The sequence below is a fragment of the Cupressus sempervirens genome, chromosome 2 (assembly GCF_028749045.1).
Source record: "Cupressus sempervirens isolate cs-2001-9-10 chromosome 2, ASM2874904v1, whole genome shotgun sequence".
Lineage (NCBI taxonomy): Eukaryota > Viridiplantae > Streptophyta > Pinopsida > Cupressales > Cupressaceae > Cupressus > Cupressus sempervirens.
In genome coordinates this window covers 84,562,411-84,581,116 of record NC_143119.1, presented here as the reverse complement: position 1 = coordinate 84,581,116, position 18,706 = coordinate 84,562,411, and the positions used below count along the sequence as shown (strand labels likewise).

The window sequence follows — 18,706 nt, the reverse complement described above, 5'->3', positions numbered from 1 at the left end:
CCTAATCCTTAAATGGTGAGAATTGTATCTCGGTTAGGTAATTCTCATATAAAGAACATCTTCCTTAGGCCTCTTTGGAATCTCTGGTAACACTACTTGGTAGAGATCCCACCTCTAACCAAGACTCTTATCTCTAACATATGCATATGTTTGACCATTACAATATATATTGTCTCTAAGAGATTCTCTACAAATCTCTCTCTAGGTTCCAATTCGAAATCCCGACATTCAATCAAGAATGTCCTCTAATCTTTGAGTTCTCTTAAAAGAAACTCGACATTCTAATGAATGCCCTCCACCAAGTTCTAACTCGATCTCTATGAGAACTATAAAGTTCTCATCTCAATCCTTGATCTTGATGATTTTATCTCCCAAATGATTCATATTTATTTATGAAATAAACATATCAAATGAACATGCCTCTGGTTCCATTTAGTTTTTTCATTTTATAATCCTTCATAGAATATACATTACTTCAATTCCCATCATTCAATATATATTAGTTTAGTTACTTTACTTTACTTTCTCTACTCTGATTTACTTCAGATCTCTAGGCATAATTGTTTTTTAATCCTCCCATATTTTATTTATCATACATGTCCTTTTCAAAGAGTTGCAAACCTTCATAATCACAAACCTTTTGAAAAGTAACAACCCTTCATAATCACAATCCTTTGGAAAAGTCATAACACTTTATAATCAAAATCGTTTGAAAAGTCACAACACTTCATAATCACAATACTACCAAAAAGAAAGTCACAACCTTTCATAATCAAAATCTTTTTGAAAAGTCACAACTCTTCATAGTCAAAATATTTTTGAAGAGTCACAACCATTCATAATTACAACTCTTTCAAAGAGTCACATCCTTTCATCATTCAAAATATTTTTTTAAAAAGTCACTTGTTTTCTTCTCATTCCTCTTCTAATAATCCTTCTTTAACTCTTCTCTTCTTCTCCTCTTCCGTCCTCTTTAAAATGAACTCTCCTCTCTTTTATACCTTAATGTTAAAGAGTCATGTCTTTTTATTATATCTCTTGACTTTTCATTAGATTTAGTTAATTTATATTATATTATTTATTTACTTATCTATTTATATTTATTATTAAACTTTATTTAGAAACATAACATATTTTCTACAATTTTCTCTTGTGTTTAATTTAGTTTATTTATCTATTCATTGTAAATTTATTATTATTTAATTAATTTAAATATTATTTTATTGATAATACATTATATATGTAATTTTTATTTCTTATTTCTATACTTGAATATGATTTTATTATCATTATTTATTTAATCATTATTAAAATTATATCTTAAAATGGGGACATGACAAACTGTATCCATAATAGTGTACTCATATGGCAAGAATGTGTTATAAGCTCAATAGACATCACAAATATTTGCCTACCTCATGTCTAGATATATCATATTGCTACAACAAGAATATAATTATTTATTTCTCAATTTGCCCAATATTTAGTACAAAATGTCTTGTATGATTTGTATTCATATTGATGTCACAAAGAAAAATCTATTAAAGCCCTAGCTTTGCTTCCAAAAATGTATCTATGAATATTCACCCAAAAGTGAAAATAATTATGAGCTTAAGAGGCTTCTAATGAATGGCTCATTAGGCACAACACTTGGTGAAGGTTTTGTAAATGGGGTTGCAAGCAAAGTGGGTTTAAACAGGGAGGAAACTCTATAGTTAAGTACGCTCAAGCTGGAGTAGTACTGGGATGGGCGACATCCCAATGTTTCACCTCTGTGAGCATCACCTAGATCCAATGAGTGCTATGTGTTCCATTTATTCTCATGAGAAATGGATTCGTGTGAATCCCTACTCATGAGACATGGGTCAATGAGTTTGACTCAAAAACTACACAGTTAAATCCTAATAGCAATATCACAATTTGACTTGCTATGGAAAATATCTCCTATTTATCAAATTATTAATATCGGACAAGAAATTCTTGTTTGAACAACCATGTCATACATATATTTGAAAATGAGACACCCTTAAAGAGGTATTAAATGTCATTGTTGGGAGTGATGTGCACCAAGTTTTTGGTTGTGACAATTCAGATATTCAAATTCTAATTTAGTGCTTTAACCACCAGGTTTTCTATTAACAAAATATCACCTTGAACATATAAAATGTACAATAGGATTAGCCTGCAATGTCCGTGCTTCAAAAACTAGGTCCAAGTTTGTTATAGGTCCCTGAATATTTCTTATATTTTTATGTATTCTTGTAATCAAACTTCTATAGCTAGCTTTCCTATCTAAATTTGCATAATGACTATACTCAAGACACTTTACAAATGCCGCCACTAAAGCAGTTACAATGTAACTTGCAAATAAAGACCCGAAGTGTCAAAAGGTTACAATTCGTGATTAACCATTCTTTAAAAATTAAAAATCCCATAGACCCAGTAATTTTGAGATAAACAAGGTAAAAAGAATTTGGGCAATGGCCATTGAGAAGCAAATTAAAAATTTAAGAAGGAAGAGACTGATTTTTAATTGTGTAATTGTGAAACTTACAAAAATTATCTTTCTCAAAATGCCCTAAAACTCAAGGCAAGGATTTTTCAACTTACCCAAATGAAAAATTGAGTTTCCATATTTGATTGATATGAATCTAAAATAATCTCTCCACAGCAATTCAAACAAAATCCTGCCTTGACAATTCCAAAACAGAAAATGTGAGAACCAAGTGCTTGTGTTTGAAACGTGTCTGTTGTTTAAAAATTTAAATACAACTTTAAAAAAAATTATACGCATTCTCAAGTTGATGCTTCTTGTAGCTCCACATAAAGAAAAAGTTAGTGATATTCATATGTTGAATTGTAAAAATAGCTATGCCGAGACCATTAGAAATTCATCATAGTTTTATTCCGTATCACTCTAATATAAATCACAAGATGAAAATTCCAGCAAAGTTTACATCATAGATTTCAGATGGAACAACTAAATTTAAAACTGAAAAGTAGGGGAGTGAAAACACTATATAACCAATAAGTTGAAGCATTTGCAACTCTTTCCCTCTCATAACGCTTAACCTGTTGACGTCAGACAACCTCACAAAATAAGGAACGTGAAGCATCTTGAGTATCTAAATAATAAGTAAACCAATTGATATTCAAGGATCCTTACATGGTTCATATATTACCTCTTCATTGATATAACGTGGTGATAGGCATCCAAATGCAAGCCATGGTGAGAACTTTGTTGAGTAGTTTGGACCTAGCATGCCATTTCTTGTATCCTTATACAAATGCAGCATGTCCTAAAACACAAGAAAATTGAGACTACTCGATTATTTGTGCAGCTTCATTTTGTTTAATTTGGAAATGAACAAGGAGTGTTTGTTCCTCTAAATGCTACAAATTAAGAAACATATAACTCTAAATATTTTTAAGTTATAAAAACTGCAATGGTTTCTACATATGTATCAAAGCATAACTTATATAGCATATTTGCAGTGGATTGAAGGAATATTATCGTGAACATCCCAATCACTATATATTATAGAAGACATACGATGCACTGCAACACTTGCAACATCAATGTTAGATACTGAACTCTATGCATATTATAGTGGAATATTGACAACTCTCTTCATTTTACCATAATGAAGACTGCAAATAAACTCTTCCTACAAGGACTCTATAAAGGTGAAACTCAAGCATCAACAATGACATGTGCCTAGAGTAAAAGTCTTGTACAAACACATAGTCAAGATTTAATTTATTATAGTTAATGTTTTTCAAAAGAATGCATACTTTTATGCTTGATGCCACAAGTCAGATGTTATCTTTGTTAAGATTATAGTTACAGTCGGATTGATTTAATCATAAGATACAATGTTAATATATATATCATATATATAATATTATAATTATACTACATATATATAATATTATAAATATATTATATTATATATATAATACTATATATATATATATATATATACATATGCTATATTATGATTTATATTATTAATATATATTAACTAATAATGATTAATCATAGAGACATGTCTCCTACTCTTATATTTATAAGAGATTGGGATCTGCATTTGGAAAACACCTATAACAATGGCAGTTTAATTACATTAGCAGAAACCGATCCATGTTACATCTCTCATAGTATCTCTCTAATAATCAAGATAAATCATGGTCTAGATTAGGCAGTGATTATGGAAGTCAGTTAAACCAAATCACAGAATCGGGGGGATAATAAAAAAACAAGGAAAGCATCACAAGTGCATTCAATCAACAGGAAATGACATTTAACTGGAGGAAACAGAAGGTACAATATCACAAAAGTGAATTGTGCTGCGGAGATGAGGGTCCCAATGTGATGCATGTATGTTATCTCAAACAAATCAATATTGTGAAGATTTAAGAAGGGTATGCCCAATATGCTATTAATGTCAGTCTCTATCCAATGTAATTAATCACAGGTATACTAGACCTGTACACTATTCAAGTTCGGATCAACACAAAACAAAAATTAAAAAATGGAAGAGAAGCAGGCCGAAAAACGCAGAACCAACAGGGAGAATATCCAAGCAACATACAGAATATTATAAAGTCATTGAAACTGACAATAACGAATATAAACAATGATCTATAAGAAACGAGTTGGCAGCCATGTCAGATAAAGTATTGACACTATCATTCAATCTCAGCAGCACGCCTGAAATGTATGGTTATCATCGATTACTCATAACATTTGAGGTTATGTTGAAAACAAAGTGACGCCTAAGGGGGGAAGGAGACAACACTGGAAATAATATAGTGACAGGGATAATATTCATAATGCAGTGGCAGTAAGATATCAAGCCAATAAATGGAAGAACGATAGTTGATTCGTGTGTGGGAATCTTCTAGTCACCGCTATAAGAATGCCAAATCAGAAAAGGATATATAAAAATCAACAAATAAAGACATAAATAACCAGCACAGCAAGTTGAACCCCATCACAAGGAAAATGAGAGTTTCGCAATTTAGTTGGGAAACTACTCAACACAGCAAGGGTGGAATAATAGTCAGGAAAGGACACCAAAAACACTGCACTTAACAATCACAATATTAGTAATTAAATATATTTGGCAAGCTACTAAGACTCTAGTGTAGTGCTATTATTACGATTAAAAGAAGGATAATAAAATAAATAAATAAAAGAGTAAAGAGATGGTAAAGGAAACATACCATATATAAGAGTGGAACAATTTCCAGCTGTAGATTGAACAAACAAGCAGTGGCCTCTTAGGTACTAAATGATAACAGAGATGGAAGATTTAATATCTTATTTTCACTCTAATCTAAAGGTACCCAAGTCGAGCAGTAGAAATTATGAAAAGCTTCATGATAGTTTGTATACTGATAAAGATCTCAAGTTGCAAAATCCATAGTGGGTAGGCATACCAAGTTCATCTTAAGTATATATATCAGACACATCATATATTCCTAAAACAACAGAGAGTCCAAAATTACATATAAATAAAAGAATATCTGAAATGATAAAATTCATTATAGCACTTGATTCATATTATATCATATAGCTCCTATATCCATCCTTCACTCCAAATTTGCAAAGCTCATTTCCTTATTTTATTACTATTCCAATTCCAACATGGAAAAGAAAATACCAGGAAGACTATTTGTATGGGTCACATAATACCATTCCTTCGTAACACTACAGTAAACAGGAATTTGAGGAGGTTGGCATAGATATTCGCAAGTAATTTAAGTACAAAGTTCGGACCTACAAGAAAGAGGTAACATGTGGCATAAAGGTAGGCCACATCAGTAAGCTCAGTTGAAAAATGTCTCCAAACAAATCCGCATAAATAGTCGCTTTTGTAATGATGTATTACATGAAAAATATATTGATAAAATCGCTAAGTATGGAGATATCTAGGAAGGAAGAGTTTACACAGAAAGACTAAAAGTTTTTTCAATCTATTCGCACATCTACAATATAACCAATATTCATGGGATGGTTCTAAATGAAGAATCTTATATACTGTTCAGTGGGCAATGTGACTATTATTAGAATTGCTACGCATGGAATGAAGTTTATTACTTCTCAATTTCAGTGGAAATTAGGGATCCCAGTCTTTGGTTAAGATATATAAGAGCAAGATAAAATACATTCAAATAAGAAGGATGAGAGGATTAGCATAAGTTGTATAATAGTTCTATGGATAAATATACAAAGTGAGAGCTTCATAGTTGAGAGCGAAGAGAGACTAAGGTTCTAATAAGTAAGAAAGAATAAGAAGTTTCATGATCCAGTGTTTTAAGCAATTTTTTGATAGTTACTAAAACAAACGATGGTTGACTCAATATGCTGGAAACTAATGGAGAAGGAGTGATGCATAAAAGGAGTGGGAATTTTACATAGTGTGGGGGTGGATAATCACCTTAACCAATGTTTCATTCCCCATGAGAGGCATTCATTAATATCAAAGATGTTAATGTACAAATAAGTATTTACGATTCTTAAGTATTACATTTATCTATTCATTCTATCATCTGCAGTTTCATGTGTTATATGAGTTATTTTTCCTTGATCTTTTCCTTTACATCTAAAGTTGATCTTGTAGGAAAAAAAGAATGGCACATTAGGCAGCTTATCATAGTAGCTTCAAAGAAGTTGTGATCAGGTTGGATAAAGTAAGGCTCGTGAAGCAAATATCTTTGATTTTGAGTATCCTTCTACATTAAGAGGGAGTATGACACTCTTTCAAAGGCAACGCAAGAGCTTAGAAGATTGATACTCAAGAGGGAATCTAGAAATACATGTGTGTGACTACACGATTTTGATGGGCCTACTCTTGAGTGTGTCATTAGGAAGATTGATATCAAATTCAAATTGAGTCTAACACGAATTCTTGGGGGAATAAAGTCTCTAAGGGAGTAGCTACCGAACCTAACTTCCCAGGATCATTGTTCAGAGAGAGAATTTTGAGGTGCAATCCTTTGTGAATGATATCTTCTATATGAGGAGAAGTTCTAAGTGAAATCTATTGTAATTTGTTCTTCTCTACGAGAGAATTGAGGTGAAAGCCCTTATACCACCCTTGGACTTGGTTCATGATGGTTACTACTTTGCATATGATATGTAATGAAGGTGACAATCTTTCATTGACATATATAAACAGAAGGTAATCATTGTAAGATGACAATTTTATAAATGGTAAACCTGTTATCATGACAAACTTCATTAAATTGTTGTCCCAGAGTGCTCAAAGTCATGATAACGAATGTATCATAACAGACTTCAATAAGTTGTTGTCACAAAAAGATCAAATTTTTGCAATGGTATGTTATGAAAGGTGACGATCTTTCATGTGTGAGGTCACTATTGTAAGGTGGCGACCTTATCAATAGTTGATCTATCTCCTAACACCAAAATGTGTTTGAGCAAGTGTTATCTTGGTTCTTCGGGCCAGATTTTGCCGAACACCTTGATAACCACCTTATGATAGTTATTCGGGCTGGATTTTGCCGGACACCTTGATAATCAACTCATCATGGTTCTTCAGGCTGGATTTTGCCGAACACCTTGATAATCAACTCATCATGGTTCTTCAGGCTGGATTTTGCTGAACACCTTGATAATCAACTCATCATGGTTCTTCGAGCTAGATTTTGCCGGACACCATGAAAATCAATTGTTATGGTTCTTCGGGCCGAACCTTTTCAAACAACATAACTTAAATCTGTCATAGACCACACTTAAAGTGGTGTTCAAATCTTGTATTATAATTGCTTCAATTATGATTTTGCTAAAGAGGGAGTGTTGAGAAATTCAGCCTTATAGTGAATTGAATATCATACTAAGATGATATCCCTTCATATACTTAAGAATATAATGTGTTCTACAAATCCTCCCTAGCTAAGAGGGAGTGTTAAGATTATAGCTACAGTCAGATTGATTTAATCATAAGATACAATGTTAATATATATATCATATATTTAATATTATTATACTACATATATATAATATTATAAATATATATTTTATATATATATATATATATATATATATATATATATATATATATATATATATATATATATATATATATATATATATATATATATATATTTTACATATATATTATATATAATAAATATGTTATATTATGATTTATATTATTAATATATATTAACTAATAATGATTAATCATAGAGACATGTCTCTTCATGAGACATGTCCCCTACTCTTATATTTATAAGAGATTGGGATCTGCATTTGGAAAACACCTATAAGAATGGCAGTGTAATTACATTTGCAGAAACCGATCCATGTTATTCAACAATCTTTTCTAGCTATTAGCCATTAAATGTTCTACACTTAGACTGTGTAAAGAGCATAATAGAATATAGTGTGAACTTTTTTGGTGAGTACATTTATTTTTCAAATCAAGGAAATTGTTGTGGAATAAATAAATCCATGCAACAAGCAACATATGGAAGATTTTGTGCCACTGATTGAGATTGTAATCAAAAACCTGTTACATCCACCAGTGAACCCTTAATTTGTATATGCAAGAATGAATTGAAAATTGAGAAATAAAAAACCTAATTGTAAATAGTCGATTCAAGGAAATTATCTGTTCATGCGGGGAAAGCATCAATTAGGGAAATTAAAAGCTAAGTTTTGGAGAGACTAAATAAATACTGGTCTAGAGAACTACCATAAATAACCACAACTAATGGAAAATGGAAATAGAAAATGGTACACAGACATGCAAGCATTCAATTTCACAGTTTTAAGTGACTGCTCTTGCCTTTTCCCAAAAATATTCATGCAATCTTGCCAAAGCTGCACTTTCTCCTCCAATAAAATGCATGACACCAAGGGAGCTCTGCGTCAAGAAAAATAGGGTTCAGATTTCATTAACATATGACTATAGAGAATAGAACAAGTTTTTAATACCCATACTCAAAATTGGCACCCAGATGCCAAAAGAAATTCATTAATATTTTTTAATGCAAAATACATTCTAAAGCAAGAGAAGATACTCCCTCACAAGAAAAAGCAATGGATTGTCCGTGAAAAAGCAAGATAGTTCAAGGAAATGCGAAGAACTTCTCTGTGCCTTCTGTTATTTTGTTTTGACAGGTTTGAGCATTTCTAAACAAATTGGGAAAAGTTATTAAGAAAAAACTAAAAACCTGCATATTTAAGGGCTAACCGTTATCAAAGAAATACAGTTCTGTAGTATCAATCACTAACCTCTTCAAAAACAAGTAAGATCACAAATTAATAATTTGTGAAACAATGGTGACAATTCAAGAACAGAGTCCTTGTGAAAGGTCAGAAATTCTTTAAGGTAGGTTAAACTCTGTAACTGGTAGCCCTATGTCTTGATATAATCACAACTATTGCAAAAATGGTCACTCTTAGCAGAGAATGAAGACCATGATTAGCAGAGCATGACGACCATGACTATTATACAAGGATAATAGATAAGAGTGATATTAATTACATTCCAACATGTTAATTTTTATCCATAAATTATTTTTTTTGCAGTTAACTTTTTTTCTAGAGTTGTTCAGACTACATAAAAAGTTTCCTTTGACAGACATGAAAACAAATGACAATTCAGGAGCAACAACACTAAGGAATAGTGGACAGTCTATGATGGTGTTTTGGGCACAGTTCATAGATGGATGGATAACAAAATATAAACCTATCCATAGTGGACAGATGATGTCACTTGAAGAAATAGAATGACTAGACCTTACCAATCCAATGTGACTCAGATGTAAGATCTAACAATGTCTATGCTAATCATGATTCTCAACCAGAGCAAAATGAGGCTCATGTTACTTTAGCTTCATCTGGTGTTGTTGCTGCAAGGCTACAAGACTCACAATGCCTGCAAGGCTGACAAGCTACAGGTGACTGTTACAGTAAAATGCATGACAAGGTAGAGAATGTATAACAGTGATCAAGAGTCAGTCATCAAAACACAGCAATCTACAGGTGTATGGTCTATAAGGGACAGTCTATGACGACTGTAGTGGTAATAGACAGCTTAGAGTAATCAGCAGCCAGAAAACTGACCAAGTGTGACAGTGAACAGTCTAGGAAAGACCATGCTAAACCCACAACGAGAAGATGTCAAAATCTTGTCAGATCCAAGTGAGTGTGACTCACCGAAAGAAAACCATAGGCACTGTAAAATGGTTGACTGTGAAGAAAGCAAGATCATAGGACAAGGTGATTGATTAAGGCTCATTAAGAGGTTTTGAAGACGCACATAAGGAAGAACCATATCCTATGCCTCAAAGAGACCTAATTCTTTTACTCATCAAAATAAGTCCTATATGCATTCTATTGGAAATTCTGATTCAAGACACTCACAAGCAGTTGAGGAGCAGATATAGCAGCAGCTTTAACCTTTGTAAGCATCTAGCAGAGTGGAGGCTACTGATTTGAGTCTTTTTAGGAGCATGTGAAGAATTCAAGGATTCGTCCCCTGAACGCCCTCTTGGAGCATTCTAAGCATCCAAGGGAGTTGACCTTATATCAAAGCATTTGTCCTATATTCTCTCATATTGTTGGATAAACCAAGAGGAATGCCTTGTAAAAGACTATGACGTATTATCTAAGGTATCAGGCTCTTCTTGGTAATACTGGAACCCAGTGTGGTTTGTCCAGAATCCGGGTCTGGATGCAATACTCTATGGATTCAAACAGGGTCAGGACCATAGCTTGTGGGTTCGCTGCCAAACTCAGGGAAAATGCAGTAGGAGTGGTGGGCATTTTTAAAAATTTGAGCCACGAATTTGAGATAAATGCAGAATCTAAAACTGCAGAATTTCTTTCAACAGTATGCCAAAAGACTTTGAAGTATTAACAATGCAGCAGCCTTGGGTATGCAATGGAGAAGGGGGATGATCTGTCAGACCATGTTGGTTTGGTATGCAAATGGAGAAGGAACTCAGAGCTATGTTCCATGACATTTCTGGGATGCGGACAGGTGGACAACAAGGGATGCATTTTCGAGATGTTTCCTAGAGGGCCATTTTAGGGGATGATGGTGTACAAATATGTGTGTTTGTGTGTGTGTTACAAGATTTGTGTGACCCCCCTGCCACTTGAAGCAGGTGCATACAGATGCAGATGTGGAGGTGGGATGCAAGTAGATGCTCACAAGCTTCACATTTTCTCCATGTGGGTGCTTCCAAATGCACGCACATCCACTCACACTTGGGCACATCTGGATGGCCAGCACCCAATTATCTCTTAAAAACTTCTAATAAGTGAAATCTTGACTTATAGCATGTGCTAAAAAATAGAGTTAAAACATATCGTTTTGTTTGTTACTTTGCTCTCTTCTCATTTGGTCTCCATTTTGGCATTTCGAAGGGCATGTGATTATTTTCAAAGAGATTGTTCGTGCAATGTCAGATAGCTTTGCAAAGGAGATCTAAGCATCTAAGGCAAGCATTTGACCCTATTCTTGAGTCTTTTGATTAATTTCATTTAGATTTTGATGAAATTTTTCAAGTTTTTTTTTTTTTTTTTGAGAAATAAAGAATCAAGTCTAGCTCTCTATTCTAATGTTATCGTATCTTTTTTGCACTTGTATGCTTGTATTTCTTAGTTTTTTCTCTAATTTAAATTATTTAATTTCTTATAATAATAAAAAATCAGATTGCAAGAATGGTGATTAGTGAAAGTACAGTGGGTGTGGAAGTAACCAATAAATTCAAAATTGATATAGCATCTCCTTTATGGAGACATACCACAAGAATTTCACAAGTTCCAAGAGGTGGGGCATAAATATGGAAGTGTAATAATTGTAATATTAAACCAAAAAATAGCTCATATTCTCAAGTGGAATTTCCCTTTATGGCCCTGCCGGTGAAGGGATGAGAATGTGCTAAGGCCTATATAAGGAGTTGTCTCTCACCCAAATAGTAGGATTTGTAAAAGAATAAAAAGAGGCTGATAAATTGGTTTTAAGATCAAAACAAAGTGCTTATGCTGGTGGAACCAAAAAATAATTACCCATTAATTCAATTGCAGCTCCAAACATCCATTCTTGCCTACACTAAAAGTGGAAGATGAAGATGAAGTACAAGTTACCAACCACAAAGGAGGCCCATTGGACAAAGCATTTAAAGTGGAGGCAAGAGACGTTATTGGACAGAAAATTGCATGTTGTCAGTACGTCAACTTGGTGAGATCGCCACATTGGTAGGAAACGGTATCGGTAATCAATAGTTCACTGACTGGTTTCACAAATTCTAGGTTTGCAAAGGTGTATACCAGCTTGTTGCAAAGAGAGAAGAATGCTACAGACACCTCCCTCGACCAATTCTTGGATTGAATCTTGTATTTCTATTATTTCTGATGGATGTAATGATACTAGAAGTCGTCCATTAATTAATGTTTGTGGGTAATAAGAATGTGGTCTAGGTAATTACCGACAATGCAAAAAATTGTCGGGGTGCAAGTGCTTTGGTTGAGGGCCGATAGGAGAAAAAATTTTGGACACCGAGTATTGAACACTCCCTCAACTTAGTGATGGAACAAATTGGCACTCAAATAGAGTGGCTGAAACAAATATACGTAGAGGGCCATGAGATCCAAACGTTTGTGAAGAACCACCAAATGTCACAATCAATATTCAGATCTTTCTCAAGATTGGAGTTGTTGAAGATAGTTACTAATTTTTATTTATTTATTTAATTTTATTTATGCCGTGTTCATTTAGCAATTTGTATATAAATTTTCTTAATATTTATTATTTTTTAAAGTGTTTTTACATATTGATATTGTTATTAACTTAAATTGTTGAGACCCAACTTGCATCTTGTACTATTGTTATGAGATGAATTTTCAAGGTGAGAGAGGCATCAAATCAAATGGTTATTTGCAACCAATGGAGTGTATGGAAGGCTTAACATTTAAAGAGGGTCCAAAAGGTCAAGACATTGGTCTTGGATGACAATTGGTGGGCTTGTGAGAAAGATGTACTGGAATTTGCTGAGTCAATCATGACTACTCTCCGATTTGCTAATACATATGTACCTTGTTTGAGGGATGTCTACGATGGCATTGATACAATGGTAGAGAAAGTGAAATTGGCAATATAAAAACACAAGGATGACCCCATAGGATGTGAAACTTTATCCAATAAAGTGGAATCATGCAAGATCCACAGCTGAATCAGCAAAAGAGGGTCAAATTGGCTCTAGATTTGAACTTGGTTGAGTCAAACCAAGACTGGGCTAACTCGTGAAGTCAGCTAGACTCAGCTAAGTCACTGAGTCCAAGTTGGCTGTAACGGAAAATTATATAAAGTGGAAAAATAAATAAACCTATTTACTTTATTTTTTGGGTTTATAGCTTTCTCTAAAACACAAAAAAGAGCATTCTTTCTTTTGCAAACAATAAATAGAGGGAAAATGGGATTGGAGAAAAATATTGGGATTTTAGAGACCAAACCAATAGATTGACTGGCTCTCAAATATTGATTGCAAATTGTTTATGCAAGTTTGTAGCTTGCATTCATGCCTTGAGATGAGTTTAAAAAAGCATTTGGAGGAGGCCTTTGCAAATTTAAAGTGCATTTCTTCATTTTTGGAGCAAATTTGAAGAGGTTACATTTTTTTTGTTGTTTTCTAATTTTTTTACATTTTTTCATTTTGTTTCTTTTTATTTTATTGGAAAAGTGAAAAACCTTAGTTTTGTTTTTTCTTTATTTATTTCAATTTAATTACAATGCATATAATTTAGATGCTTATTTTTACATTTATGATATACTGCAGCAGCATAATAATGTCTGAGCCTAGGAGTAGTGCACCTAGTGGTAACCCAAATGCAAACCAGATGCCAAAGAGATCAGGCTTGGAAACATGTCATCTCCAAACCAAAAAAGTAGTTATAAGTTGGCATTGCAAAGTTACAATATAGTGGAGAAGGTATTACCCAATTAAAATATCACCTTGCAGAAATGCCTTGGACATGATGCCAAACCATGCAAAAAAGCACCCCAAGATGTTATTTGTGACATGCAAGCTCATTTAAAGGAATTTGAAGAGAAACAAAATTAAAACAAAAGCATATGCAACAAATGGAAAATTTTGGTGGAGAGGTCTCTTCAACTCCTCAACCACCATTACCTCCATCTGCAAGTAGTGGTACTACTAGTGTGAGATTGAGCCTCAAACCTGTAAGAAGAATTCCACATTAGATTCCCTTTTTGTTCCACACATGACTTTGAGTTCCCAAACATTGCTTGAGAGCATGGGTTGGAATAAGATGCAAGAGGTTGCAAAAATGGCAATTGGAGACTTTTGGTTCTACAACAACTTTCCATTTCATGCATGTACTCATTTTAATTTTTATGACTTGATTTTTGTTGCTTTCAACTTTCCAAAGTATGCCACAAAGATTATTTTGACTTTTAAAGTTAAAAGTTAAACTTAACAATTTACTTACTCTATTTTACTTAGAGTCTCCTTGTTGGCAAATTATGGTAGATGATGTTACTGTTTGTGGTTTGGGAGTCAAAGCCCCTAATAGTGAGGAGCTAAAAGGTCCTATTTTGACTTGAAAGGTAGCTGATGTCAAAGGCACAATTGTTGAACACCATGACATATGGAGGAAGGGTTGCACCATCATGACTAACAATTCGACTAACAAAAGAAGTAAAACACTGCTGAATTTTCTTGTATCATCATATGGTAATTGTAGAAATTTTACTTCTTTGTAAACTATATTCAAGAACCAATATTGGTTTAGTGGTTAATTTTTCAAATTTTGATTGTACTAAATAGCTTTTTCCTTTCTCAAGTAGCACAGAGTTTTTTAAATCAGTTAATGCTTCACTAAAAATGAAAAATTATTGAGTATCGAACTCAAATCATCCTTTACCCTATCACATTGTTTCTTTTACTTCCACTCTTGATTTGTGGGTTGAAATCAAATGAATTTGAGGTGTTTATGACCAAATTGTTCTGATCCTAACTCTGATTTGATTCACTATTTCATCCTTATTTGTCAAAATGTTATTTCATTTGTATTTTCCTTCATTTTACTTCCCCTCTATGTGAATTAGAAGCCAACAACATGTTCTAACACCTCTATTCCATGGCCAAAATCAAGCTAGTGTTAAGATTTTGATCTTGTTGAGGGTGGAATTTTGGGGTGTCATAGGATTTGGAATCCTAAGAGAGCAGAGGATTCCACCATCCCTCTGGGATTTTGTTACATCCCAATTTTTGAACCAATTTAAAATGTTCATATAGTCTTCGAGGTTCACGTGAAGCCAGTTTAAAGTTGAAATTTGTTATAATCATGCGAAATGGTAAGATGGTTAGTCACTATAATTTCATATGAAGATAACATGCTAGTTAACCGTTATGATGATATTTTAAAGCTATTTCAGATAGTTGGTTATTTATCATGAATTCATGGGAATTGAAAAGGTGTTTAGCCGTTATGATCATTTATGATTAATAACTTGTTATGGCAATATGATTTAACTGTGGAGAATTTCTTTGTAGGAAGCACGTCAAAAGGGTGGGAGCATTGTCAGAAAAGAATGGGGCACAGGGGCACCACCATCACTAGGCAAATAGGTATGAATCTTGAATCACCATGGCTAAGGGTAAACAACTAGGCAAGCAAGAGTGTACGTTGGACAATACTATGAGCTATTTGGACATTCAATAAAACATTAAATGTTTAAACATAATCAAACTTCGTACCTTTAATGGTTTATGTTGACATTCTCATGACTTCAAATTAATACATACATATATATATATGTGCACATAAGTATAAAAGTATGGTGCCACCATAGCATTAAATTACACAAGCTCATATCTATTAATATGTGTATACCTTGAGAAGATATGAAGATAAAATAATTTTCCAAGTATACACATATTTAGATATGTGTACCCTAAAAAGTATAACCTTGGACAAAATAATTATAATTTGATGCCACCACTCGAAATAATATATATGTGTGTGTGTGTGTGCGCGCGCAAATATATATATAATTTTATAAATTATTCTTTTGTTTAGAAAACTTTCAAATTCTTTCCTCATAGTTATGTCTCTATAAGAGACGAGGAGTACACTTGGCATCTCATTTTATCGGTGAACCAAGAAGCCAACTTTCTTTTTATAACTGCTGCAAGAGCCGCAACTTCTTCCAAGCCTTTATATTTTTCTGTATGTCTTCTTGCGGGATAAGTCTGAGAACCAACCCCAAGTTCAAGCTCTACCTCTGTTCCCTCATCTTTCTTCTCTTCCTTATTTCTGCGATTGGATTGAAGACGAATCCGAGTAATTGATTTTTATCGAAAGATCTTCGATTTTGAGCTCTGCATTTTGAAACACAAACTTCAAGAGCCGGTTGTACAAAGTCAAGCACAAAAGCTCCATATCTTTCTTGATCAGGTTATGTGATCAGCTTTCCCAAATCTTATTTGGTATATGTTATGCATTCGATAGTACAGATGCAAGGATAGTGTCAACGATTTCTAAGTATTAATGTTTTACTGTGATATCGAATACTACATCGATGAAGCTAACTCACCATGTTAAGTCTGAACCAATTACATATGTTATGCTAAGATACCTCTTTGTTTCAATGGGTTTTCCAAATTCAAGTTTTAATTCTCTAAAGTTCCTTAAGTGAAGTTCTCGAGTCTTAAGAATTGTATTGTGATAGTACTGATTTTATATTATTTTTCCCATCAACTGAGTTTTAGAAAAACAGCTGATATACTATGAGATTAGACACCCAGCTGGTTGGCTAAGAAAGAAGGTGAAGAGGTGAGAGAAAGTTTTGCAAGAACAAGAAACCAAAATCAGATTTGATATGATAAATCTATTATTTTATTACTTTTAAAGAACCATTTAATAGCTCATGTTGTCCAATTCATATACTCTATTGTCAAGTCGAGTGATGGAATTAAGTACCAGGATGCTCAGTGGCTAGACAAGGTGTTCCATGTCTATCCCGGGTAGGGAGGGCCTTTCTAGTTAGAGAAATTGTGGGAATAAGTTTAAAGTTCATGGTTGGGAGGTTAAGCCCTTGACAATGTTTCCCCTCTCCACAATATGTCAAGACATGCATCAAACAAAGATAAGTCAAGCATTCAAACATTTATTGGTAGCAAGTAATTTACTTTTATGATGTTTATTCAAGTAGAAGATAAGATGAATTGATTTATATTATCGTTTCAGTTATTTCCTTAAATAAAAGCAACTCTTATTGTCAATGTAATTGTCAACCATTTAGATCGGTTGATCTTCCAGTGGGACATGGAATATATCTATATGCAAGAGATAGGTTTATCTGATGGATTGTTATTTCAGTCTTCCATTTATTTCAATAATGAATATGAGTGTATTTTCCTAACTGAATGTTATTGCCATAGTTAGCAATGGAAGGAGAAGAGATGATACAATGGTAATTGATGCCATAATTGATACAGTGGTATGTGATACCCTAAATGATACAATGGTAATTGATGCCCTAATTGATACAGTGGTATGTGATGCCCCAAAATGATACAATGGTAATTAATGCCTAATTGATACAATGGTATGTGATGCCCTAAATGATAAAGTGGTATAGCTAATTGTTCCTAAGTGGTATTTATGGATTAACTTGAGTTTTTGTAGAAACATCCCTAGACGGATTTCGGTGTTGAATCCTACGATATGTAGATTTTAAAATTATTGTTAAATTCATTGATGGTGTCTTCAATTGTTAGTTATGAATTTTTTGTTTAACTGATTGTAACCAATAATCTCATTCACATGAACATAACTAATATAACTGTCTCCTTTGAATATGAAGTAATAACTATATTTCTTTGAGATACTAGTTGTTAGTTAAGACTCGAGAAAAGTGGATGTTACATATGGTATCAGAGCTCTAGGTTCGACACTGAACCTTGGGCCCAACATTGTTTTAGAGGAATTGATAATGTAATGTTGAATGAGATTTATGTCACATAACTAAACATTTTACAATGTAAGCCAGAAAAAAAATCGCAATGGGGAATCATCCAGGATAGCCGGGAAGGGTTAATATGATGGTGTAGTCCTTATGAAATGGACAGATGAATAAATTTGCAAAATCAATCGGAACTAAAGAAAAATGACATGATTGGCAAGTTGAGCGGTGGTGATTGGGTTGTTCACTTGCCCAACTAAATGCTTGGCCAAGGTAGATTAAAGGCATACTTGCCTAAATGGATCACTAAGAGGTTGGTGGTGCCAATTGGCAAGGAGAAGGTTGGAGGAAGTGTATCCTTAATCTTGTCTGTTGCTGAGTGGACACTCTAACACCAAAATGCTCGGATGGCAAGACCAAAATGGTACATGTGTTTGTCCCAAGAGGGAGGGTCATTCTCAGTAGAGAATGAGAAGATTAAATTAGGTCCAAATGTCGAGGCTTACACGATACAAACCTATTGCTATAACTTTGATGCGATGTTATCTAAACCTTGATGGTGACAAGATATTTCTTTTCAGTTGCATGTTTCCAGCATTAAACTTTATGTAATTACATTCTTGTTCGTATGAAATGGTAATAATATATTGTTATCTATTTTGGATTTGAATTGAAGGAAAAATAAAATTGTGAACCATGATTTTGAGAACTCCTTTAATTTAACAATG

The 18,706-nt window shown here is 33.4% G+C and overlaps 1 protein-coding gene across 1 annotated transcript in view; it reads right to left on the bottom strand.

The window, feature by feature from the left end:
* CRY3 (cryptochrome 3) overlaps positions 1–18,706 on the bottom strand; it is a 121,761-nt gene that overhangs the window by 40,191 nt on the left and 62,864 nt on the right. Inside the window, exons 5-8 of the mRNA XM_089812723.1 lie at positions 8,823–8,900; positions 3,183–3,299; positions 3,026–3,072; positions 2,611–2,687 (exon numbers count right to left, since the gene is read on the bottom strand). Of these exons, the coding sequence (XP_089668849.1) occupies positions 2,611–2,687; positions 3,026–3,072; positions 3,183–3,299; positions 8,823–8,900 (319 nt within the window). The remainder of the gene's footprint in view (positions 1–2,610; positions 2,688–3,025; positions 3,073–3,182; positions 3,300–8,822; positions 8,901–18,706) is intronic.